This window comes from Platichthys flesus, chromosome 16 (assembly GCF_949316205.1).
Source record: "Platichthys flesus chromosome 16, fPlaFle2.1, whole genome shotgun sequence".
Classification (NCBI taxonomy): Eukaryota; Metazoa; Chordata; class Actinopteri; order Pleuronectiformes; family Pleuronectidae; genus Platichthys; species Platichthys flesus.
In genome coordinates this window covers 13,634,375-13,661,682 of record NC_084960.1, presented here as the reverse complement: position 1 = coordinate 13,661,682, position 27,308 = coordinate 13,634,375, and the positions used below count along the sequence as shown (strand labels likewise).

Here is a 27,308-nt window from a genome sequence, read left to right as displayed (position 1 = left end):
AAAAGGTTCCTACTTGCTCCTTTATCTGCGGGACCATGATATCATATTGTTAAGGGAACCAAAACAGGCTCTAGTTCATGTATAAATCATAAATAGATCAACCATTATAAAATATCACAGATTGGTGGGTAGCTTCTAGCAGAACAGCTAACACTGTGGGACTTGAATAATTTCAGCAGGCATAATTCACAAGAAGCATTACTAAGAATGCAAGAATACACTACATGCGCAAGCTGTCTGTCTTACAAAAAAACTTTTATTGCAAGTGATGACATTAGCATTTCTTACATCCAATATTAATTGCACAATGTCAGACTTATCACATGCAAAGTAAATTAAACAGCCTATACCACTCAATAGTTGCAGTGCTATTTGTGTTGGTCATGATGTGGAAATGAATATCATTTCTGCACTTTCTGAAACTTCTGAATGTCAGTCACAACACATTTATATAGCACCCCTTTTTTTCCACCTGTAAATCAGGTTTTAAAGTCTATTTTCTTTAGCGGGAAAAGGGAGACCACAGGACAGGACAGGACAGAACAGAACAGAACAGAACAGAACAGAGCGGATCTCTGATATACACTCAGCTGGTATTGAAGTACAAGAACACAAGGTTGTGCGAGACATTTAATGTAGGGAAACAAATCTGCAAATCATAACATGTTCTCTTTCTTCTTTCAAACACAAAATCAAAACTTACTGGCTGAAAGCTGGCTAAGACATTTCCAGAATACAATCACCTTGTCCGATATGAAACAAATAAAACAAGCAAATTCAAAGTGCAGTGGCAACTTAAGTCTCTACGCTTCTGTAAGACTTTAACAATTACATGTCGAAAAGTGCAGTTCGAGAGAAGCTTTTTGTCGTTCTCTGCAGGGCGACAACGCAACATCCCACATATCATACACAATACACACCCCCTGCACTCACACACATACACGTTTTCCATGGACCTTTCTTGAACGAATGAGAACACACCAATTATGAAACTTCCAAAGTGCAAACAAAAGGAATGATTAAGCCATTTCTAATGACTGGTGCCTAATGCAGAGGCCAAATATTAGGTTTAAGTTTCGCAGTAACTCAAAGGAATGATTTCATCACATCTTTTCATGACAGTTCTCTCATCATTTCACCGCCTGCGAAACCTGGAGGGACATTTGTCGTGTTCAAGTGCTAGACGAGCAACAAAAATGACAGAAATATACACTGTACAACAGTCGGAGAGAAACTGCAATCTAACGGCACACTAGTCTACAGGACTTAAAGATCAACAGCCCCTGGGAATCATATTTTGTTTAGTTGTCCAGGCTGCACAGCAACAAGCGGAGCAATTCTAGTAGAGCAACTATGATAAAAGTAAGACTTATGAGGAGATTGTCACAGTGTTACAGTGGAATGAGACTTCATTAAGCGACTTAGGACTGAATGTAGGAACGCAGTAATTTGTTATGTCACATAGCCTTCCAAAGACAGGGATGTAAAATATCCATATAAATGTTTACATATACAGCTTTATACTATTAAACAGCATCTATACCAACATACTTGACAAAAGGATAATTAGTTGTTGGCTGTTAAATAACACTCTTATTCACATGTTTACATCCGCCGTGTCCCTCTTCACAGACCACCAGCTGGTCAGCACATGCCTGCCCACCTATTCCATGGCTTTCTATAAATCAGCCATTTACACAACACAGTATGAGAGCAGATGGACAGAGTTAAGAATGAGGAAATGCAGTATGGGAGCGACACAAGACCCACTGTGGCGTGTTATGTACAAATAGAGGGTCGATGGTGGTGGTTGCGAGAGCATGAGCAGCAGACGTGGACCAGCTCAGCATTCAATCTGTGACTGGAGCTGCCGGCGCAGGGTGAGGGTGCGCCGGTGAAGCTGCTGCATCTGCTGCATACGATCTCGCTGCCGGGCCAAGTTCTGGGGCATGGGGTAGCGCTGGCAGCCATACAGGAAACGGTAGGGGATGCGGACATGGCACGCGGTGGCTCGGCAGCGGGGCTGAGGCATGGGCGGCAGCAGCATCCAGCGCTTTCTCTCGGCACAGTAGCGGTAAGCCTCTTTGCGGTACTGCTTGTCCACGTCGTCGCTGTTCTTCCAGCCTCCGATGATGAAGACGTCCTCATCGAAGTGGCAGATGGCTGCCCCCTCGATGCTGGTAACCTCTGGTGGCAGGCTCTCCAGGATCTCATCAGAGATGCGCAAGTTGATCTTCTGCTTGGCAACCTCATCCCGCACCGTGTAGCTCTTGGGGCAGCAGGAGGCCGTGTGGTAGAAGTTAGTGGGGGCCACGGCCATCTGGAAGATGCAGTAGTTGTCAATAAGAGGCAGGGAGTCGACATCTTGCCACTGGCGGCTCTCTGTGTCATAACGTGTGGTCACCGTCTTCAGTCCATCGTCATTATCTGTATCGACAGGTGTGCGTGCCGTGACATACACATAGCGGTCCTCCACACTCACCGCCTTCACATCCCGCAGGATTTTGGGGGCAGCTTCCAGATTGTGCCACTTGTCCTGCTCGGGCTCGTACACACTGACATCTTTAAAACCCGGACTGAAGTTGCCATGGCCTCCAATGCTGTACAGGATATCCTTGATGCAGGTGAGGCCAAAGGAATGCTTGCGTGTGGTCAAGTTGCTCACCTGCTCCCAGGTGTTACGATTGGGATTGTACCGCTCCACCGTCTTGGCAAAGCCCGGCTCCATAGAACCAGCTACGTAGACGTGGGACTCTGTGGCAGCGATAGCGTGGCCGTCCAGGTGGTTGTGGATGTGCGGCAGGTTGACCCAACGGTCCTCATAAATGAAGTAGCCGACGCACTCGCTCAGGTAGTCCCCCCCTTCTGACACGCCGCCCACAACCATGATAACGTCCATGTTCTGGCCAGAGCGAGGCTGAAAGGAGGCCATGTGGGAGGACCAGAGCTCCATGTCAGCTGACTTGAGGTTTTCAAAACGAATAGCGTGGCCCTCCACCGCCTCGGACACCAGCCGGAGACAGGCCTCGTTGGCGGCCACCAGGCCCTCAGTCTTCACCACCCTGGTCAGGTAGGTGGGCTTGATTTGGGGCAGCCTCAGGAGGCGGAACAGCTCCTCAAAGTAGCGGCTCCGGTCATCAGCGTTCTTCTGCACCCACTTCACCACCGCCTCAAACAGCACCTCCTCGGAGTCCACCGTGATCTCCGCGTCCGACAGCCAGTCGCGGACCAGGTGAAAGGGCAGCGTGTAGAACTCCTCATCCTGGATCACCTTGTGGAAGTTGCGACGGATCATGTCTGCAGCCCGCAGGGCCAGTTGGTCCAGGGTGTACATGTGGGCCAGACTGTGCACGGCCACGCAGTTGGTCAAGCTCAGCTTCTTCTTCAGGAACTCACCGCAGAAATCTTTCAGTTGCAGCAGCAGGAACCTAACATGGAACCAACAGAGAGAAATACAGTAGAGACCATGAACAGACCCTGATGAGTAGATGCAATTATTCTGATTTGCCTGGTTAGAGGACCACACACACACACACACACACACACACACACACACACACACACACACACACACACACACACACACACACACACACACACACACACACACACACACACACACACACACACACACACACACACACACACACACACACACACACACACACACACACACACACAGTAAACAGCTAATACCTGTCAGCTAGCTCCAACACTTCATGTACATTACAGGTGCTCACGCGTATTTCCCCGGTGTACATGTACTGGATGACACTCTCCACAGTCTCCGCGTCCGGCCCCAGCTCGGAGCTCCACTCCTTCATCTCCACTCGTCCGGTCAGGGACTCGGAGAACTGCCCTGACAGCAGGGGGGTGAAGTAGTCGGTGGCCGCGGCCAGGACGGACCTGTGGGCAGAGAACTCGCAGCTCTGGACGCTCCCGCTGGCCGCCCCGCTGCTGAAGGCCAGCGTCACGTCGCAGAACAAGCCCTGCTTCCTCTGCTCGTTCTGCCGCCGCGACAGCTCCGAGCAGTGCGAGGAGGAGCTGAAGTCCTCGGCCTCTTCCGCGTCCCCGTCTCCTGCGAGGGCGCTGGGTGTGCCGCTGCCGCTGCCGCCGCTGCCACCGCCGGCACCGCCACCGCCGCTCCTGGTGGAGTCCTCCGGGTTGGGGGCCGCCGCTGCCATTGCGCTGCCGGCGCTGGAGGAGAGCAGTGCTGGGGAGAGAAGTGGACTAGAGGCGGTGAGGAGGCGACATACGCAGCCACACATACATGGAGTCAAAACAGACACGGACCCGGAAGCGCGTTTCTTCTTCGGCGTTTCACGTCGAGCGACTTAAAGGGGAACATACATGATGTCAGATTTACGACACATTCATCGGCACATTAATACTTGCGCATTTATCTTAATTATGAAAAATGGTCTAATTTGTTATTTATAATCAGGCAACAATTCGTACACACTACAAATGGCCGTTAGGGAGTCAGTAACGGAAGCCTTAGGGATTAACGAATAAGAACCTAACTTCCACTCGCTAAACAGACAGACTGAGTGACACTGAGCGCAGTGGGTGACAGGAGATGTTGACGTCTGCAGATCCAGAGCTGCTCTTTGATCACGGGAGGAACTCATGGCTTCGTGTGGCGGTAGAGGAGGCCCAGAGGTCAGGCCTGCAGGCACTGCACAGCCCGGACACTTAGATCTATATGAAGGCTGTGTTTATTTACTGTGAGGAGTATTTTAACTCCTTGTGATCCCGAGTAAAAAAAACATTAAACCTTAAATGGTGTTTAGGCTATATCGACCTCTTTCAACTTCTTACAAAAATAAATATAATTGATTAAATTGATCTGAAACATCATGACCCTGCTATTTTGTGTTAATATGCAGGGAAAAAAAGAATTATGGATTACACATGCCACACACTTATTTGCGGAGCCCCTGAGATCCCAAAAGATTATGTTTTTGTTGTGTCTTGGGTGCACAAGTTATTATCTTGTCGGAACAAGTTACTGTCTTGTTCACAGAAGATAAATAACTTAAAATTATTATCAATATTCTAAATTATTTTAAGATGTTATTTTTTTTAATCACTCAGATGCACACAGCCACCAGATTTGTATCATAGCATGGAGAAACGCACAATAGCTTATTATTGTCATGCACACACCTTTAACTATCTTGGTGTTAGTTACACCCATGATTCAGTAAACAGATTTTAAACTAATGTGCACATTTTTTTTTATAAAATCATTCCAATTTGCTCACTCACTCTAAGTCAGTTTTCAGATGTACTGTTCCAAATTGCAATAAAAAAAAGGTTAACATAAGTCAACACTGTACAGACGCAACACGAGAATGAAATTATACTGTTTTATTACATTACATCAGTTACATTTTAATTTTACTCAATTACACAGTTGTCCACATACGACAGATAAGTACCATGGCACACCGAGTTCACAATGAAACAGTTGGAAACAATAAAACACTGACAACACAGCTGAGGTTTCTGGTTGTCCGCAGAACCTTTCTACAATTTTGTAACATTCACATTAAAGATGACACTGGTGATGGCTGCCACATATTTCCTTTTGAGCTTCAGAAAACACGACGGAAATGTAGAATATTCTTTCATTTCAAAGGTTACTGCAGGAGAGAGTTCTGTCCTGCACGTTTAGTCTGATGATTATGAGCAGATTGTTAAAAAGAAAAACTAGAAACAGACACAGTGATGTAGAAAGTGAGACACTTGTTCCGTATGTTGTCTGTGTCATATTAACTGGTTTCAAGTCAAGATAATAGATAGGGCCATGCTTAACACTGGGCATGAAATCTTTCTCTATCACAAAAATTCACCAACAGGATGTATTAATTGAATTAACTGAAAAAAGAAAATCTAATGAATGAATCGTGAAAATATAAAATATTATTGGTATTTACCTAGAATCAACTGCTGTTGAATAGTGCTGGCAAATATATATAATCATGACATTAACTTTGTGATGGAACAAGTTTTAACAGAGCAAATCTATAAAATACAAAACCAAAATAACCTTAATGATGAGATCATTACCAGATTGTGGGATCTTGCAAGATGCCTTAACCATTAAAAACAAATAAATTACATATTTATTTTTTCGCCCTTATGATTAACACCTCTTGACTTCCATTAAGACCTTGTAGAAAATACTCCAACATTTTGCACCAGCTGAGATACAGACTGTATTTCCTGGGGGCAGCAGCTGCCAGACTCCTAAAATTGTACCGTTCGCCACGATAAGCAGACGGCTCAATAAACAAGATCATCAAAACTGAAACATTCCTGTACCTGTTAGATATGGATAAATCTATATATAAATAAAGCTCTGATCTATAGTGTGTTCTCATATTTAAAAGGCATTATTGCACTACATGTTCATCCTCTTTAGCGAGCTCTGGTTTTTTTAAATGGCACAATCAATAGAGCTGCACAGAGATAGAGACACACATGCTGGGTTAATACAACAATATAATATTCGGGGGTAAACATCAGTACTTTAGTGTTGTAGCCATGAGAGCAAGTGGTGGTGGTCAACACTTAAATAATCCACTGTAACTCTCTGACCTGATTCATTATCAATTCTCCCAAACACAAAGTCAGAGACCCCGACTCTGTTTCACTGGAGCTTCACAGTTCAGCGGCTTTTTACGGTTGTTCACAGAACTGCAGCACAAACTGGTTTACAAAACTAAAAACATAAAATTTCTTATTTTCAGTACTTGTTTCGATACAACTACATTAATAGGAAAGTGTTCCCTATGTTACGCCACTGATGATGGATAGCAGTTTGGGACGAAGGATTAATAAGCTGGGGTTAGGGGACACTGCGGACAGGGGGCTGGATTTGTCCCTCCAGTTACATGGACATGTGTTCAGGGAGCACATAGGAGATGTCGTCCCAGGGGTGGCGGTACAGACCCTGCTTCAGCCTCTTCTGGTCCAGGTAGTGTCCTGAGGAGATAGAAGACGGAAACCATTGTTTGACAAATATAAGGTAAAAATGAGCAGAATATTATGTCTGTACAGAGGATTGACTCACCAATGAATCCCATGCTGCGTCCCAGGACAAAGATGCCGTTCAGGGCGCCAATTTCCACAAACTCATCAGCTTCATCTCTGTGGAGGCAGAAGGGACAACAAGGAAAAGGATTCAATTTAAACTTACAATATGTAACATCAGCAATTAGGGGTCTCGCAATCAAATACCAACAGAACTAATTTGATGTTATGAAGCAGATATAATGCCATTGAAACTAAGGTATATTTATTAAAGTTTTATTCCGGGTTACGCAGTAAACAGCAATGAATAACCGTGATTCATTACAAGTGATCAATACAAACAAAAATGAAACCTCCTGTTACATTGAATGAAATTGGTGGTTTCCTCTGGGTTCAAACATTGTTTTTAAACATTTTGGATAATGCAAGTACACAAGTCAACAGAATATAAACAAATTGTTGTTTGTAGAGAATTGTTACATATTATATCTTTCAAAGACAACTGCGTAACTCTTGTTATTTTATCCATATTGGTTATCCATATTTGATGACCAACTAATCATTTTTTGTCCAATGACTCCTATTAGTCTGAGATTTCCTTCTAAACTGTTAATTCTGCAATTGTAAAAATACTCCTTAAACTTGTAGGCTGTCCAGTGTATCAGTATATATTAGCTCACCTTGTAAAACCACCACATGTCCTGAGCAGGTCCACAAAGGCCACACCGATGAAGCCGTCCACATTCAAGATCAGGTTGGGTTTCTAATTCCACAAAGCAGACAGAAGAGCATCATGTTATTTAAAAGACGGTGTATAAATAATTATTCTTGCGAGATGATGAAATAATTAATCTAACCTTTGATGTGGTGATCTTCTCTACATCGAGAGCGTAGTCCAGCAGCTGGGTGGAGGGGAAGTTCAGCTTCACAAAGTCCTTCAAGATCTGGACTCTCATGTCTGGATTGTTAATCTGGGGAAACACACAATCCCTTTTGATTGTTAAGAAATATAAGCTTCATTTTTAAATAACACTTAGATTACTTCATTTCTCTACTTCTCATGCTTTACTTGGCTCTGGCCTCAAAGCTTCTTGATTGACAGAGAATTAATGAGCAATTCCTAAAGTTAATATATAATTGTGCTGCTGTCGACAAAAGATGTGCACATTCTATGGAGGTGTGACACTCACCGACTTGACTCTGTGTCCAATGCCCATGATCAGCTTTCCATCCTTTTTCATCTTGTTTACGAACTCCATCGGCAGCATGCCGCTGTCGAAAGCCTTGCTGAACTGCTTCGCTGCAGCGTCCAGAGCGCCTCCGAAGCGGTCACCCTGAAAGGACAACAAGGAATAAAATAAATGTATATTCACTTTTGATCTTTGCAGTAAATGCATCACCAGCAGCAGGATCTTACAATGGTGAGGAGCCCGGAGGTGAGGCTGGAGATGAGATCTTTGCCTGCTCGCGCGCAGACAATAGTGTTGTGGGCACCAGAGACAGCAGGGCCGTGATCTGCAGTCACCATCAGGCACATCTCGATGAACTGGCAGGCGTACCTCGGCAACCTGCAAACAAAGCGAAGAAAACAAAACATGATTTTGTGGTTCACGTATTTTTAAAGCCTTTGTTAACAGCAAGGTTAAGAGGCTGACCTCCTCTGGAACCACAGCAGACCCAGAGTTCCTCCCAGGCCTATTTCTGACTTGAAGACCTCAGTGATGGGCATGCCTGCGTAGATGAGCTCCTGACCTCTCTCATCACAGATGCTGGTCATGAAGGAGGCGGGCTTACGGATCAGACCGAGCTCCTGCAAGGCAAAAAGACACGAAGAAGTAAATTACTGCATGTAGTCATGGTTTATGCTGTGTTGCATTTTCAAACAAATATAATTTGGTCAAAAGTTTTGCATCGAAACAACTAGTGCAGTGGCCATTGTAAACCTGCCAGGTGGGTGATACTGGTTGGAGCTGAACCTGTAAAAGCTAACTGTAGTAATTGAGCTGGGGAGAGTAAAGACCTGCTGCTGGACTCAGTACACAGAACCAAGGGGCCGAGGAGAGGGGCTGCAAACCTCTGCTGCACAAAGAGCTGCTCACCTGTTTACTCAAAGTTCATGGAAGCTTGACTCAATATGCAGAATTGGAGAATCAGTTGTCATTGTCGTGAATGCGCTGTGGTCATGATTGACAAGCCGCTGCTCTTACAGAGCTCAGGTTTATTCAAAGTTTATTAATATTGAACACATCACATGTGTACAAATTGTTCCAAATTTGACACTGCACCTCCTTGGGCCTTTAACAAACACATGCTATTCATAATTCTTAATATAGTAAGATATGATTTGGTCAAGTGTTTCTGCATTTCAAGCAGATATACTCACTCTTGCCCAGGAGTAATCCATTGGCACAGTGGGAGGAGGCATTTCTTCGGCTGGCTGGATAATTCCTTTGGCCACAAGGTCGTCATAAACAGATCTGCATGGATGAAAGAAAAAACAAATTTAACAAAGTGAAAATCATGTCCTGGGGTATTTTAATCCTAACACGATGAACTCAAGTAATCAACAGGACTGTGCACTGACTTGATTATCTCGCCCAGCTCATCAAAGCTCTTCGGGACGAAGGCACCAGCTTCTTTCAGAGCGTTGTTCTTAGCCACTGCCGTCTCAGAGGCCTGGTTTGCACAGGCTCCTGCATGGCCGAACTGAACCTGTGGGGGAGCGACAGGTGCAGCATGGGTCAGATATGTCATTAAACAACACGTATTCCTTAAAATCCATCATTATGTCCTCTCACCTCTGAGGAGAACATGGTGGCACAGGTGCCAATACACCAGCAGACCACTGGCTTTGTGATCCTGCCCTCTTTGATAGCCTGGCCGATCTTGTACTCCTCTGTGCCTCCGATCTGGGGAAGGAAGCAACAGATACTTGATGTAGGAAAAAAAAAAAAAAAAATCAATAACTGTCTAAAGCGTTAGCCCGCAGCATTTGTAGATTCTTTCCTCACCTCCCCCAGGACAACAATCATTTTTACTCCAGGAGTGTCTTGGTAGCGAAGCACATGGTCAGTAAACACAGATCCTGGGTATCTGCGGAAGAGTTCAGAGTCACGCACCGATTCAAATACACAGGCTCCTACCTGCTGGAGGGAAAAGTCACGTACCTGTCGCCGCCGATCGCCACGCCTTCAAAAACGCCATCAGTGGTACGGGAGATGATGTTGTTGAGTTCGTTGGACATGCCGCCCGACCGGGACACATAGGCCACGCTGCCTGGACGATAGAGTTTGGAGGCAAGGATGTTATCCAGCATGCCCCCAGTGTTCCCGATTTTGAAACAGCCAGGCTTGATTCCCCCAACCTGAATTTTTTTTTAAATAAACAGGGATTTGCTCAGAGGAGAGAAAACAGAGGAGTAATCTTGAGTACTCTTGTAAAAACTGAGGCGAGACTTACGGTTGCTGGTCCGATGATTGTGACACTCTTCTCATCTGCTGCCTTGATGATCTTCCTGGTGTGGGCCTCGGGGATGCCCTCAGCGATGATGGCAATGGTGTGAATCTGGAAGTAATTGGAAAGAAATGGTTATCGTTCGAAGCCCGTGTGAACATTCCTAGCTTCCAGATGGTAAAGACTGGTATTTACCTGTGGGTACTGCAGGGTCTCCATGGTGCTGTCAAAGGCAGAACGCAGAGATGCAAAGCTGATGAGCACGTCCACATCTGGGTGCTTCTTCATGGCGTCACTCATGTTCTTATACACAGGGATGAGGATCTCTTTATGGCCCCAATAGAACTTCTGCTTGTGGTCTCCACTGGAAGAACAGCCATGTAGAAAGTGATCAGTCACAGAGTGAAGGTCAAATCAGGAGCCATTACATCGCCAGCGCACTACGGTTAAGGAAAAGGACAGAAGAGGCTTACGTGAACGGGTAGACCATGGCTGCGACAGACGGCTCACTTCTGGAGCAGACGTAGTCAAAGTCCATCATGCCTTGCACTGCCCGGGTCTGCATACCCCACACTATGGACTTGGTTTCTTTGCTGAAGAGGGTCGCTGCCTTGGCTGCAGGGAAAGGAAAGTTGTTGCAGACAGATACTGGCAACAAGACGAAGACATGACTTTTCATCGCCACAAAGCTCAGGACGCTTTATGTGCCGAGTATAATTAATAATAATAAACAATACTGCTTCTACCTGTTTTTATACTGCTTCTATAAATTAATACAACCAAAAAAAAAGGAAAACTTGTTATCTTTCAAAAGATGTATGAGATGAGATATGTATGTGTGGGACTGCTGTCACAAAACTGTCAATATCAGTATTATTAAACATGGATTGCAGTGTCCTGCTATTGTCCAGAGAGGGAGCTATAATGCCTCAATTCAACCAAGCACGATCACAGGGCTTCTACCGATTATACTGCCCATGTCAGAAAACAAAGTCTCAGGGTTGAGTGCAAATATTTCCCAATGTAGTAGTGTTTGGTCTGTGTGTGTGTCTATGTGTGTGTGTGTGTGTGTGTGTGTGTGTGTGTGTGTGTGTGTGTGTGTGTGCTAACCATTAGGAGTTCCGCTTTTGGCCTTCTTAGCCGGCGAGCTCTCTACCCCGTTTCTGTTTCCTGAGAAAGATGCAGTCCTGCTGGATGCTGGAGTCTGGACATGACAAGAAACAACAAAAACAATGACGAACACTGTTTTGTGATACTGTGCAGTCATCTGTATTATACATGTATGATATTCCATCTCCTTGTCTTCTATGCATCTAATTCTGCGTTTGAAGCCAATGGTGTGCACACATGTGAGGGCACACGCATGCACTCCTTGCTGAAAGCCCACGCATTGCTCTTTCATAATGGATCCCTAGAGGCAGTCGCAGTGTGTAACTGTGTGTCAACACTAAAGCACTGCAATGCTCCAACACAAAAGGAGCCATTGGGCTTCTGATAATCTGGTTCACTAAAAGGACAGTGACGCCTGACAGAGAGACATGCAAAAGTCTTCTGCCCACTGCCTCCACAATGCTCCACACTATCCCTGCACAGTGAGCCTACAGGACAACACGAAGGCCTGCTTGTGTCCGCGGAGCCAGTGGGTGCCATACCGATGTGCTGCCGCTGGAGTTGAGCAGGAAGTTGGCGGTGTGGGCCGCCACAGGAGGCTGGTTGGGGATTGGCCTGTGGCCCAGTGCCATGCCAACAATGGCTGTCATGTGGGTTTCTGTGCCAAAGACATGAATGGGGATCCCAGTGGTCTTGCCTGAGGAGAGGGGGCAGAAGAAAATTAGGTTTCAAACTCTTTCAGACACACTGCCTTGAGATTTGAAGAATCTAGTGCGTAACATACCAACTTCTCCCATCACTCTGAGACCTTCCTGGTAGTTGGGGCCTCCACGACGGACAAAAATGGTGACCTCATGCTCCTTTAGAGGCACCTGATAGTCCCTGATGGCTCTAACAATCCCCTGGCAAAGACAAGGATATACACTGTTACTAACTTCACATGGACACAGTAAAATAAAGCCAGAAAAAAAAAAAAAAAAAATCATACGATACTGTACCTTAAATGTAGCTGCAACATTTGTGAAGTTTGCGATGCTTCCTCCAATGATTAAAACCTTTCCTGGAAAATATCAATGCATTGTAACGTTATTATAGGGGTGGAAAAGAACATCTACTTTCATTGGACAAAATAAAATCTGACACAGCAGTTTCCCCACCATCAGGGTGCTTCTCTCTGGTCATCAGCGACAGGATGGTTTTGGCGTAGTCGTAGGTCTGCTGTTCGCTGGGTGCTCCTGAATACTCTCCGTAATTGGCCAGCTCGTCGACGCCACCCAGGTCACAGATTGTGTCACTACAGAGAAGTTTACATTGGTCACACATACAGAAGAATAAGCAAAAACTGCTGTTCTATCTGCTCGGCTGGGACAGTGTTTCCAGCACCAACAATAAACTGAAAAAAGATCAAACTTAGAGTGCACTTCGGGAATCGTTCCATTTATTTAGATTTATAACTGCACTGTAAAACTGACACAACAACTTGAATTGCACAGAGGGAATAATTAGGCAAGGCTGATGTGTCTGCATGTCACGCTCTACACACACAACAGACGGCTGAGCTCAACCCTCCAGACTCTCAGCAGCATCTCAGAAGCCATTTGAGCTTTCAGCTGAACGGGCAGAGTCTGAGCTGCTGCACCATCAGTCTCACAACAGCACTGCTGGTTTCATCCCCTAATGCAAAACCATATTATGCGTAGTGTAATCAATATAATGAGGATAAAGTCAGGGGACGACTTAAGAAACAAAAACAACAACATTGAAATTACTGATACATGATTAATGGTGTCTTATTTATTCAGGATAGATGGGAGCAGCAGGCATGCGCCACTTTCGTATTGCCAGAAGGACCACACCCCCTTTTCAGTGAAAACAAACGCTCTGAAAGTGGCGGCGACCAAATGGTAACACTAACGGAACTATGACTAAAAGCTGCAGGGTCACATTTGATCAAATAATAAAAAAAATGCAGTGTAAGTATTTCCAAGTCAAAGAAACAGAGATGTGGCTTTAGGTCATGTGTTCAGGTGTACGTTGGCAAATGAGAGGCCCTCAGTTCTCAGCACTTTCGTGGCAACAGATATGATGCACTGGGGACAGAATCTGGGGAAATGGGAAAGGAGTACCTGTACACCACTGAGGCACCTCCTCCTGCCACCATGGTCCAGATCCGGCCTCGGGGGTTGAGCAGGGTGAGTTTGAGGCTGGCACCGCTCTTGGCATCCAGGTCGGCGATGTAGGCCTCCTGCGAAAGTCAAGAGAAAAGGTCAGTGACGAGGAGAGAGGACGGTTACATGATGTCTGAGAAGCTGGGAGGTCAATCAGAGCTGGGCCTTCATGAGCACCACTTCAATTCATTGCCTGTGCTTGTGCCAATGTTAGAGAGCCAGTGCCTGGAAATACTGAATAGATATTAACAGTGATGGAGGATGTTTTGAACATCAGTGGCTGTTTGTGACAGCTGGTGGCTGATGGTAAAAAAAAAATCCCAATCAAAGACACTTGCAGTTCCCCATCTCCACTGCCGACTCACAGGGAACCAATTAGAGCAACCCGTCTGCTACACAGACACACCGTCCCTCAAACAAGCTCCTACACGTCAGCAGGAATAGAAAAGGATTTCCTGTTTACACAACATTTTACACTCTTCTTTATTTGCATCCATATTATTGACCCATTATTGTGATGCAGGTGATTCAACACTACCTAGCAGGAGTTTTCAATTTAATTTACTCTTTAGGTACCTTTGTTTGTAAATAACCACAGAACTTATTATGTACAGGTCTTTTACACACGTCTATGAGTCATAACAGCACCTGTGTTTTCATTCAGCCTTTCCTCACTAAGTCAACATGTGGCAGCGAGGACAGTGCAGGCTGCTACAGAGCAGGAGAATATCTATGAAATCCCCTTTACAGAATGAAACTTGCATAAACTCAGTTGAATTATTTCAGTGAGGAGCTCTCCATTGAGTCTTGGTCATAGCTTATCTCTTTCATTTAAGGGAGGCGAAATAATTAAAATCAACATTCTTTTACTGTATATCTCATAAGAATCAAATTCTAAATGATAAAAATGATGTTAAGTTACTTCTAATATTGATCATTTTACATCCACACCAGCTCTTTGTCGCTGACAGATTGAAATCTGATGCACTGCTGGAAGTTTGTCTCCAGTCGTCCCTCACCTCAGGATAGGCCTCCCTGCCGAAAGGTGGAGGGAACACCACATCGCCCCACTTGGCCTTGCAGATGTAGTCGGCTGTGGCATCAATCTTGGCCGCCATGTCCAGCACGTACACGCCATCTTTTGTGACCACTGAGGAGTAGAAGACATGTTAGCGTCTATAGCTGCACAAAGTAAAAAGAAATGTGGTGAATTCTCCAGACAATATCCTGTTGTTTTCCCATATGGGCTCACTTGGAGTGTTTACCAGGGGGCTTGCAGGAAAAACTCTGACTCTGACGTTTGCATTCTCATATACAGCCTCTCTGGATAATTTCAGGAAGAATATCCAGAGTTCAGTGCGTGTCTGAAAAGCAGCCGATCTCAGCACAGGGTCTGAGCTTCAAATAGGACAAGGCACAACAGGAGAGGACTGTGATCTGGCACAAGTGACCCACAACCTTCCTGCTGTCTATGCAGGAGGTGGAAAGGAAGTGAAGATGGGGCACAGGTGGTGCGACATCAAAGCATGGCGAGCCAGTCTCAGCGTCCCAAAACACATCCTCAGCACCAGCTGCCAGGGGGCATGTACTGGTGCCCAATTACTCCATTATAAACATACGCTGCCTTCATCAAACAGCAAGTGCATGAATTATTCACTCATTTCCTCCCTCAGTGTTCAAATGTTGCAGAATCAACATCAAGATGATGTTTTTTTTATAGTGCATTGATGTTTTCTTATTATGATCCCTTTCCAATTCCATAACCGGATGAGACATTTATGAATCTGTGTTGGAATGAATCCCAATTAATTCTGAAGACATAACTTGTCATGTTACTGGAGATTTCAGTAAAAAATTAGAAACACTTACCCAATGGGTTGATCTCCAGGTACGTGAAGAACAAGTCTTCATACAGGTTGAAGAGTCCAACGATGAAACTGGCCAGAACCCTGCAGGGAGACGACATTCAGCGCATGAAACATGATTTTTAGGATCTTCTGCTGCAGCATTAGTGTTTTCTGAGGATTTCTGGTTACTTGTATTGAATTATAAAATGTTATAATCACATTTGAGCGACAAAAATAAGTCAATCATCAGAGAACGAATCTTAAACATTGATAATCGTCTAATGAGTAACTTCTCAAACAAAACAGAAGCATGAATTGTACAGCCATCTTAAATGTTAGTTTCTCCTTCTTATGATTGTAATTTTAATATTTGTGGGAATTTAACTGTTCATCAGACAAAACAAGTCAGAATGGAGATTCTTGTATTTTCCACAATTATGTGACATTCTGTTGACAGAACAATTGATTAGTTTGGGTCAAATTATTGAATATTATATAAATGAAAATAGTTTTAGCACTAAGTCGTGTATCCATGTAGATTAAGTCAAACTTTAAGAGCGTACAAAAGGAAAAATACCCTTTTCAATATCCTTAGATGTTTAGACCACCCTTTTGATATATGCACCGTTTTTAAAGTTTGGTTTGGACTTGAATTATAAAAACAATTGATATATATTTCAACATTTGAAATTCATGTTATAAATGTTTAACATATATTTAAACTAAAAACAAAGTTCAAGTCATAGGTATTTAAATGTCACACGATTTCTAATATATTTGTATCAAAGATCTGCAAACCAAATTTCTATTGCGCGATAGAACATGTAAAATGTGCTGTTTTATAAACGGCTTATGCAATAAGTCCCTGTGCTGCTGAGCGGGCAGCTGTACATTGTGGCCATTATATTCTCCACATAATTCAAACCATGATAACTAACAGGCAATATCATTGAGGGGTTGTTGAGGCTGGGCTGGACAGGAAACAGGGTACCTGTAAATTAGCTGCAGAGACGCTGATGTAAGAGGAGGGGAAATCTAATTTGTTTCTTCCTTCAACTGTCAAAACAGAGCCGTGACGAGGGGGGGGGGGGGGGTTACTGCAAGAAGATGGGGAGGTGGTGGTAGAGGTGAAGGAGGGCGGCAGTATTTTTGCTCTCCTCTGTCAATAATGGAGGCAGCCGGGAGCCTTTTGTAAGCACGTCGGCCGGTTGTCAGGACTCAGACTTGGCCCTGGGAGAACGCTGTGACCCAGACCCAGAGTGACTCAGCTTCCCCTGTCTGAATCTGACGGGATAGCGGGGGGGGGGGGACGACGACACGACAACAGAGTGCTGCTCTTGTTTTCAGTCTGAGGGGAGGATGATGAGAGAGAGTGTAAGGGGGTGAGGTGAGGGGGTGAGACGGTGGTTGGCAGAGCGAGTCCTGGGGCGGCTTCTTCAATGTCAGCCAAGACAGCGAGTCCGGCCAGAGTCGGCCGTCACAGGAGCGCCAGCGGGGAGATTGATAGGAGTGGGGCTGGAGGGGCGGGGGGGGGGGGGGAGCGACTGTATCGTACTGCTCTGAAAGCAGCTGTAGTGTAAAAGGATGGGGGTGGAGGCTGATCGAAGAAAGGCGACGCAGAGGAGGCAATTTTTCATTTGTGTAATGGAAACCCCTCCACCCATCTCTCACTGCTCCCCCCACGTTTACTGCCAATATCAAAGTGCTCTCTCCCTTACGTCGGTTGAGTCACGCCTTCGTTTTCTATCTCTGGTCAAGAGTTTAAAAACGTAATGGATCATGCAGACTTTTTTTTGTTGCCTTTTTGAGTAGGTTATTAATGCTGAGCAATAGGTTGCGAGTCGGAAAGCAAATATATTTGTAGTTTAGATTTACACCCACATATGTGCTTCAGAAAGGCCGTAGTGGAACTGAAAATGGCCTTATTTTAAACATGCATTGTTTAACTGTTACTCAGTTACTGCTTCAAAATAATTACCTTTCTTATGTCCTTTGAAAATCAGCACATCGTGTATTCTCCTCTAATTTGAAAATAAAATGCTGATTTTGGGAATATAAGACAAATATATATTGTTGTATATCAGCTGGGCAGGTTATCACACAGCTATTGGTTGGTATTAGTCTCTTTGTCTATATGTTCTATCCCTACAATACCACATCATGCATGCAACAAAAATTGCCATTGGAGAATAAACGAATCTCAGACAGAATCTTGTATTCCACTAGTTTCCATGATTGACAGAATTGCCCATTCCTTCCAGTATCCAACTTACTTTCTCTTGTCGTTGGGTACGTGGGTCAGCAGCCCCTTCGTCACCAAGTCTTCGCTGATCTTTTCATCGACACCAATAAGCAGCTTCCTTGCCTTGGCGTCAACGTCTCCTACGTCCACCCCTCCCTCGTGGTGAAACAGCACGTAGTCGCCCTCTCGGGTGGCGTAGATGCACACGTAGAACTCTTCCTCCTGAGCAATGGACATTTACCAAGATTGTCAATTAATAAATGTCATTTCATTAATCACAACTACTCGTATTAATTAGTTGTACGAATAAATCACACATTAAATATAACACGTTTAATGAATGCTTTACCTGCTTGTGGGCGACGAATGGCTCGATGAGGAAGTTCTTGAGGATTCCTTTGGCTTTTCCAACCTGAGGATCATAAGCAAAATAAAACAAATTTAAAAGGAAAAAGGGTATTTAAAAACACTTTTGAAAATTAGGACACTACAGCTGTTCTGGGGTCAGTAGTTAGTGGACGAGTCCATGTTTACACATTCATTACTTATTTCCAGACATAATTCTGTTGCTGGACTGTTACCAAACAAACGGACAGCCCTTGGCATCAGTGAATACATTACATACACGTTAGGATGGAAAAGAAAAGAAAATGTGGTAATGCATGAATCAAAGGCTCACTATGAGAGGCACAGCTCATTTGGCAAAGCTTTCACTGATCCTCTGTTGAAAGGCCAAGAAGCAAACAGTAACCAGGGAGTAGCTGAGTGCGGCCAGCCGGGGAAAACAGAAACAAATTATAATAGGGGGCGAGAAGGAGTTGCCATTTTGAAGTATGGAAATAGAAAGCAGGTTGATGATGGATGGAAACAACAGAAAGGCCATCTGATTGAAAAGGGCACAGGGGACTCTCAGACCTACTTACATAAATGAACAGACAGCTCTGTTAATGCCTTTTAAAATCGTGAAAACAATTTGTGTGCATGAGATTCGGTTTAACCACGTGGTAACATGATTACACAAACTATGAAGTGAAGCAATGTGGCTAACTGCAGCAACCAAAAAATGATCATATAAGTAAAAGGACGTGTTTAAAGTAAAAAAAAATTGCAACATCCTAGAACAGAATATGATGATGTAAAGGTTTCATATCTATGACAACTTTCAAAGATGAAGATAATAGGTTTTATAGCAGTTTTAGGGTGTGGACAATTTTGTACACGTAGTAGCCCTACAGGTTAGGGAAAAAGATTTCGGAGCCATGCTAGCAACCCTGTAAGGCTGAATTTAGGTCCAGCTTGTGTTGCTTAGAGCTAAATCCAAATACTAACGCTGTGCTAATGTGCTCAAGTATAACAATCAAACATGTTGATATTCTATGATGTTATGATATAAGTATAACATTTACAATTTTGGACATCTTAGCTTAGCATGTTAGCATACTAACTTTAGCTAATTAGCATTATCACAAAGAAGACAGATAGAAATGTATTAATAATACATCAAAACAAATTATGCTGGTTGATAAAAGGTTATAATTTATCAGGTGGAGCATATCAATGCCTTTTTCTCAGGAGGACAATGAAGATAAGACAGCCAGTTGAGCTGAGACACCGTCGGCAGCTCTGACTTCATTTATTCTTATTTACTGCCACCAGCCGCTGCTGACAGTTTAATCTGGGAAGAGATGCATCTAAGTGACACACACACACACACACACACACACACACACACACACACACACACACACACACACACACACACACACACACACACACACACACACACACACACACACACACACACACACACACACACACACACACACACACACACACACACACACACACACACACACACACACACACACACACACACACACACACACACACACACACACACACACACACACACACACACACACACACACACACACACACACACACACACACACACACACACACACACACACACACACACACACACACACACACACACACACACACACACACACACACACACACACACTCCATGTTTCTCCAGAACCTATGTCTTGGTTTATGAGGCGAGGCAGCGTCTCTGTGGCTCAGCGATGAATCTGGTGTGTGGTGGTTATGCTGACTGGAGAGACGGAGCGACTGTTTTATTCACTTGCAGCACTTGCTTCAGCTGACTGGACTGATTTACGACCAGCAGACTAACACTAAACCCTTAAGCAATCTAGGTATGAGGCAAAACAAACACACACAGAAACGCAACAATGTAAAATGTGAGAGGGAGGGTGAAGGAGAGGGCAACGGGAGGAGGCTCTGAATAAAAGGACTGGAAAATATTGATCGGAGGACTGCTCAGCAAAGTGCACTCCCTTGAATAGATGGGTCGGGGGGGTAATAGGCTGAGAAACAGCAGAGAGGGAGAAGGTGACGTACGGTTGCCTCCCTCATTAGGCGGGACTTCAGCCACTCTCTGACGCCATCAAGGTCCAGGTTGACTCCGACCAGGCCCAGCTTTCCTCGTCTCTTGATCAGCTGGTCCGGCTTCACCACCAACCTCTGGTGGAAAAAAAGACAAAAACACATGCTGCACGTCAACAAGACAAACAGATATCAGCTGTGCCTAAAAGCATCAGAAGGAATCGTGACTGAACGAAATAAATATATCAATTTCTGAAGCTTCTCTACAAAATTTACATCATGACAGAATATTAATTTGATGAAAGAAATAATTATGGCACAGTACATGGCATTCAAACTTTAAATCATTAAATTGTCACCGTCTGTTTGAGTTTGTTTTTTGATTTGGTTTTTGGGGTCTGAGGTTTGGGTCGGCAGACCTCTCACTAACGACAAGAGATAATTCTGAAGAAATTTCAAACAGACTCTTAGTTAGTTTCCTCTAGATTTAACTAGAGCTGAATTGTTTTTGATAAACAATCTAATCTATTTTTTTTGTTTTACTTATTCTTTTTGGGATTAGCCAGTAAGTAAATAATAATTTAAAAGGCATCAGCTGTATCCCGAGATTGAATAAACATTAAATTATGTTTTTTGGATCAAGGCAAATGTTTAAAATTCAGTCACTGATCAGGAATTATTCATGTGTTCCATTGACTGCACTTGAAAAATTGCACTGAAACATAAAGCTTGCGAGTTGATGCTTGTTCATTCGTGTCATCTTGATTTCACTGCATGAGACTACAGATATTTCTCATTTAATCACGTAACCACTTAAATATCTGGTGTCATCATAAAAATCCCAGGCTGCCGAATAATATCTATCGCCTGAAAGCTGAGCTGCGCATTATATTAGGAGGAATCTCTCACACAAGTCATTCCTCCATCTGACACAAATGCAAAATGTTCTCATCCAACTACCACCAGCGAAGCCCTGCATCCTCTCACTTGCAAGCCAGATAAACAGAATGACTTATGACGGCGGAGCCATTAGTATCTGGGTGCTCGCCAGTGAGCGATGGAACGGAGGGCCGAGGGTGAAAGTTAATGCAATTTCCCAATCAATTCAATGGGAGCACATATCTCCGTGTATCTGCCCGCCGCGTCCTCCCAGACCTTCCAGATAAAAAAAAATAAAAATTCAGCCGCAATCTAGAGACGCAGGGGAAAATAACATCGTACCTTGAAAGATGAGTCAAAGAGTGATTTAATTAGCTTCTATTACACCCCGCCTATCTGCTAAGACTTCGCTATATAGACCAGCAAGAGCAGCACAAGGTTGAAACCAAGATCCATAACACCACCCTAAGCCTCTAGTGTTTGCTTTAAAATACCCATGCCTGCGGATTTCCATGAGTGACTTGTACAGTGAGAATTTCTCCACATTTTCCTCTTTAGTTCTCTTGCAAGTTATTGCTGCAGGATCACGTTGCCATCTCTGACGTCAGCTAACAAGCATCAAGAGACCACTCTGCTGCCAGCCTAAGTAAATGTCTCTATGAGAGGAGATCATTATCCATAGGGAGACTGTGCCTTAGTGGCATTAGTGGGCTGTAATTTTGTTACAGCCCACTAACTGCCCATGCAGGTAAAGGACTTTTTATTTAGTCATGAACACACTTTTCCACCATCACGACTCGTTCTATGGTCTTACCTCTGTGAGCAGCCATGGGTGGTCAAGCGCCAGTCGGGCAAAGTCGGTCTCGGGCGTCACTTGGGCATAGCGGAATCTGTTCTGGACAGCCGCCGATGTGCAGATGTGCTTGTACAGGAACTCTTTCCCTGTCTGCTCGGATATGGCTTTGGCTGACATGACTAATTTGTCTAGACTGGTCGGAGGAGAGAGGCAGAGAGAAGGATGGATTAATATAGAGATATGTGTGGATGGATGGGCCATAAGCACAAAAGTTTGAAACGACAAGCATTAATTTCACACATTCATAGATATCACTCCCTTAAAATATATCAGATTCTTTCATCAAGATCAGTTAATTATTCCCTGGGAAATTGATGAAAGTGTCCAAAAGACACGCACTGTTGGACACACACAAAAATGTATCGGCTCTTTCTTGGCCCATTCCCCTTTTTACAATAAGTGTGTTTTGAAATCCATTCAGTATTTGTTGCACAATCCTGCGGATAAACAAACAATCCAAAAAAAAGAGAGGGGCAAAAACATGACTTCTGTCAGAAATCTCAAGAAACGGTCGAGTAACTTCGTGCTTGAGAGACAGCTCTGCAATTTGTATTCCAATGAGATATAAAAAAAAGGAACGGTAACACAATGAAATGTTACTGCAAAGAATTGAAAGAGATAGAGACCAGAAAACCAGATTACATACAAACAGCATATTCAATCTTTTGTCACACCTGCCTGTGAAGCTAAATCCAACATATTGGGCACTTGTTGCAGACTCTTGCTGGAGCTGCATCACAGTCTCTGCACAGCTGGACTTCAGCCTCAGCTTTATCTGACGTAACCCAGTAATGTTACATCACCAGAGCTGGAAATCAGCCCAGGCCAAAGACTGGATCTAGACACATCAAGTGATAAGAAATTGTTTATGTTTGTTGCATGGGTTTCTTTTATTGGAGTGGCAGAACGTGAGAGAAAGCAATAAACTCAATAACCTGTAACGGCATCTGTTTATTTTACTGCTACAGGGCGGAGCTATGACCTTTATCCTTTGGCTATACACGGTGATGTCATGTTCAACACACAGGACACACGGACCTGTCACTGGTGTGTGCGGTCACATGAGGTCTCGCCGTTTTCAACCTAATTTAAAGTGAGACCTTTTTAATCTTTCTTTAACTTCATTTTAAATCTGTCTAATGATTCTGTTCACGGCATTTATTATTTTACTTTGTCTGTCGTTGCCTTTTTTGTTTTTGACAAATTCTATTTCCAACTGTCTCATCATATATACGTGCTCATGTTGCCTTCCTTTGCCATGATTGGTAAACATTTTAACTCAACCCATCTTTTTTTACATGCTAATAAGTAAATAATCCTTCTTTTTTTTTTAAACACGAGAAAATCCCTTAAATGTCTTTTTTTAGACCTTAATGTTCAATTGATTGACTAAATCAAGCCTGTTGATGGTCAATTAATGGTTCCAATCAATTTTCCAATCAAAAATGACAAACATGATCTAATCTCCTGTTTTCATTTAGGAGGATTTGTTGCCTAGTGTGTTCGTTCAGTGAATATCTTTAGATTTTTGGAATAAAAAAGCAATCAAAGTGAATCTGGGCATTTCTCAATACTCACAAATATGAATGACTCACTGTTGCACACACTCGACCAAGCACATAGAATAAATGGAGAGACTGGAGGACGGGAATTCCCAAAGAGTATGTTGGTTAATACTTCGTCCCTTTGTTACCATCTCTAATCAAATGGAGACCAGTAGAGAAACATGGCCCATTAAGGCTTTTATACACCAAGGCCTTTCCTAATTACCGCCTCTCAAAGCCTGACAACCACGGAGCAGTGTGTAACCTTGCAGGGATGAAGCACCTGCTCTGACTGTTCCTTTCATTAGGCTGAGAGCCCTGATGTCGCCTCAAACTGGACTCCCCTCCCTCCTCTCTGCGCTGCACCCCTGGCAGCTATTGCTTAAATGGATTAATGGGAGTGTCATGGACCTTTCTCACTATTGATCATCGCTGTCCCTGAGTCATCACGGCGCTGGTTCCAGACCAGGCCTACGTGGTTCATCCAGAGCCCATCCTCGGCCCATGTATCAACCACTTGCTCCGCACGATCTTAGCTGTCAGCTGTTAAATATCCACAAACAGCGATAAACACACCGGTTCAGATGATGCACAGTCTCATTAAAAAAAAAACACATACAACAGGAGATGACGGCGAGATTATGGATGTTCCAATACCATCATAGAAAATACCTCAGATACTGCAGAAAAAAACTAGGTCTAAAAAAGCAGGTGTGCTGTACTGTCACTGGTAAGTACTGGTTTGGGAGCGGCAAAGAATAAGTGATATCCTATAGCAGCTTTAGTCAGGGCTAGCTAAATGTCAGCAGTATGGCAATATTTGACGTAGTACAGTCCAATTAGTAAAACAGCAACATGTAGCATAAGCAAGACTTCAGTTTCCAGGTGTCTCACCAGTGTGGCCAATTACAGCACAGGCAATCTCAAAAGCATTTCAGAACCATGACACTGTCATAAACAGTTTATTTTTTAAGAATTGTTATTTATTCCTCGATTGATTTAGTCCTGAGTAGCTTGAAGTTACATATTATTACTGTATTGTTTACAACTTGAAAGGTCTTTTATTTTTATTTTCCAACAGTGGCTGCACTCTAAGAGCTATTTAAAAGAAAGTAGTTGTTGTGTATCCCGTAATGCATTTGTTTTTGTCCCTTTTCAGTTATGACTGTCAAATTGGATAAAACAGGACGTGGTATGGACCCTCAGTATTTGTACAAATTTATTTTTCAAAGGGTTTTTCAAACGGTCCAAAACTATATATAGTTTGGACTTTTACCAGTTTATGGTTATTTTAGATTAGAATTATGTTTGTGTCTGTGAATCCAAACCAATACCAAATTGCACAGAGTCTGTACTTTGCCTCTTTAGGGGCATTAAGTGTTCCTCTTCAGTTAGATATTGTGATGTATCGTTATATTGAGGGTCTTACAAAATGTCGATTAATGCACAATCGTTGCATTGTGCAGTCGCCAGCCATGTATCGCGAGTTACCCTATGGTTCTCAGCCCTTTGAATACGATATTTCAGTTGTGATTTTTTTCTAAATGCACAGATCGATACTCTGCCATCACGCAAAGTCCAGAATCGTCAAAGGAAAAATGATCGGTCCATCTCTGGAAAAACAAAAAGATTATATTTGTAGCTTCATGTTCACTTTCTTCATCTAACTAAATAAAAAAAGACTCAGATTTATTTATTTAAACAACAAAACCTGCTGCAGTCTGCGGAGAAGAACTCAGTCTGTACTTTTTCATTCATTCGTTCACAAACTGGTGAGACAGCAGCGCTCCCGTCTCAGTGGGAGATAATAACCACTCGATGACAAGTCGTATTCATACCTCCTGGTAACTATGAGGTAACAAGAGTTCAGGTTCAACGTGGGCTGAGCTGCTCAACTTGTTTTGTATCTCCTGATCGTTTAGAGTCAAGAGACAAGGCGGAGTTACAGGAAATCAAATACAAAATAGACACTTCATTCAGACGCGGTGATTTGTTTACCTTGCTTTAGATTCTGTTCAGACAGCGGTCGAGGTGTGTTTTTTGAGGCCGGTTGAGGGATTTCTCTCCGCGGTGCAGCTGCGTCTGTCTGGCCGCCTGACTGTGGAGGAGACCGGTGCTGCGGGAGGCTGCAGCTTCCTGGGAGTTTTGTCTCCATCGCCCATCAGTCGATAGGTTGGCTGATGTTTCCTGCCCTCTGATTGGCTCATTCCACACCATGCTGTTTTGCTGCCTTTACGGACTGCTGGGAATTAATACATCTTTTGAGCAGCAAACCATTTGTTTGTCTTTTTGTTTGTCTTTTTTTTACATCAGATTTAAATGATTTTAGAAGACTATCAATCTGTGGATATTTTTGATTAATTATTTGCACCATAGCCCACATAGCACAATTGTTTTGGCCCAGATGTGGCTCACACTGTCATCCGGCCCACATGCCCACACTTGGAATGATGACACTTGGGCGTTCGGCTCTTGTTTGCCCAATATCTGGGCCACGAGTAAGCCATGGCAATACTGCATATCAGCCAAAGGGCCTAAAGTTGGACCATATCTACCAATTACCACATGGCACCACCTCTTTGGCAAAAAATAAATGGCTCACATTTCTTTTGGGATATTTTGGCCACATTTGCTATTTTACAAGTGGACCACTTCAAGCTCACTGTCATTTTGGCAATGCCTTCTTGTGGACCACATGCATACACTGTCTAAGTAGGAATTCTTAAGATTGAATTCGAGTTTTGCTTTTGTTTTGGTGTTGCTATTTTACATAGATACAAAATGTGATTACTGAAACAGAATATGTCAGAATTGTATTCTTTATCCCACCCCAGATTGAAATCGCTTTAATTTCCCAACAATTCTATTTCAGAGAAGCGGTCCAAAACGAAAAAAAACGTTTCCTCGAAGCACCTGAAGGCATCACAGATTTCTTCAGCAGCTCCCTCACACGCACCACTGAGGGAGACAACAGGGCATCTACTCGCCGATGCTGATTGGCTGACGTAGTTCTTTATCTTCTCAGCAGCCAATGGTAGAATGAGTTTATCTTGCACACTAACCAGTGCGGTGATGTGGACAGTGTGGCATGTAGGGTCCATGGTTCCCTCACCTGATATTGGCCTACTTTTGGCCCTGAGAGTGCAGTGCAGAATGAAAGCACTTGACTTAAGTATTATTATTCTATTGTTGGAAATACAAATTCCCTGAAGAATAGAAGTGTAAGAAGCAGAACTTTGACTGCTTCTTATACTCTGCAACAAGTTGAGGATTAGTTGTTGCAGATTGTTGTTGTGTCTGCCCAATGAGAAGCTTACTTTTTATGGGGCCTGTCTCAAAATAGAAATATTTTGCGCAAACGTTTTCAGAATCATGAAAGCATATTGTTTGGCAGCAGATCATTACATTACATGTCATTTGTCTGACGCTTGTGTCCAAAGCGACTTACAATTAGTACACTCAACATTCATGAGGGGCCATTAAGGGTTCAGTATCTTGCCAAGGACACTTCGGCATGCAGATGGGAGAGAGTGGGGTTTGAACTGGCAACCTTCTTGTTGAAGAACCACCACTCTAACCACTAGGCCACACCAGATCAGTTGTCCTTCATGTTCTCACTTTTTATCTGTGATCTATCAGAAAGAATAATAGGTAATGGCAGGAACTGTAGCGCCCAAGAAAAGCAATTACTCATAAATAGAAACAGAAATGCATATTACTGATGTTGGCGCGTCAGTCATCTGCAAAAAAATGTCC

General features: G+C 43.6%; 2 protein-coding genes across 2 annotated transcripts; both read right to left on the bottom strand.

Annotated features, from left to right (window-relative positions):
* Positions 1 to 483: 483 nt before the first annotated feature.
* On the bottom strand, positions 484 to 4,754 carry LOC133970992 (kelch-like protein 11). Its single transcript, XM_062408158.1, has 2 exons — positions 3,697 to 4,754; positions 484 to 3,428 (listed from the first exon to the last, which is right to left on the bottom strand). Exons 1-2 carry the CDS (start codon positions 4,266 to 4,268, stop codon positions 1,844 to 1,846), a joined length of 2,157 nt encoding a protein of 718 aa, XP_062264142.1. The 5' UTR covers positions 4,269 to 4,754; the 3' UTR covers positions 484 to 1,843.
* A 604-nt stretch (positions 4,755 to 5,358) lies between these two features.
* On the bottom strand, positions 5,359 to 25,679 carry aclya (ATP citrate lyase a). Its single transcript, XM_062408157.1, has 28 exons — positions 25,551 to 25,679; positions 21,967 to 22,141; positions 20,289 to 20,411; positions 18,211 to 18,273; positions 17,893 to 18,083; positions 15,642 to 15,721; positions 14,792 to 14,922; positions 13,731 to 13,849; positions 12,762 to 12,898; positions 12,603 to 12,664; positions 12,389 to 12,506; positions 12,147 to 12,301; positions 11,605 to 11,698; positions 10,968 to 11,109; positions 10,690 to 10,858; positions 10,501 to 10,605; positions 10,209 to 10,405; positions 10,053 to 10,134; positions 9,840 to 9,950; positions 9,626 to 9,753; positions 9,425 to 9,518; positions 8,697 to 8,851; positions 8,459 to 8,609; positions 8,232 to 8,375; positions 7,899 to 8,012; positions 7,722 to 7,804; positions 7,082 to 7,158; positions 5,359 to 6,993 (listed from the first exon to the last, which is right to left on the bottom strand). The coding sequence occupies exons 2-28, from the start codon at positions 22,123 to 22,125 to the stop codon at positions 6,899 to 6,901; spliced, it is 3,279 nt and encodes a 1,092-aa protein (XP_062264141.1). The 5' UTR covers positions 22,126 to 22,141; positions 25,551 to 25,679; the 3' UTR covers positions 5,359 to 6,898.
* Positions 25,680 to 27,308: the final 1,629 nt, after the last annotated feature.

Coding starts and splice junctions, on each gene's coding strand:
- LOC133970992 (XM_062408158.1), bottom strand. CDS start 4,268: ATGTGTGGCTGCGTATGTCGCCTCCTCACCGCCTCTAGTCCACTTCTC. Junction 3,429..3,696: donor GTGTTGGAGCTAGCTGACAG/GTATTAGCTGTT, acceptor GTTCCATGTTAG/GTTCCTGCTGCTGCAACTGA.
- aclya (XM_062408157.1), bottom strand. CDS start 22,125: ATGTCAGCCAAAGCCATATCCGAGCAGACAGGGAAAGAGTTCCTGTAC. Junction 18,084..18,210: donor CATTCGTCGCCCACAAGCAG/GTAAAGCATTCA, acceptor TCCATTGCTCAG/GAGGAAGAGTTCTACGTGTG. Junction 14,923..15,641: donor CCTGGAGATCAACCCATTGG/GTAAGTGTTTCT, acceptor TCTACTCCTCAG/TGGTCACAAAAGATGGCGTG.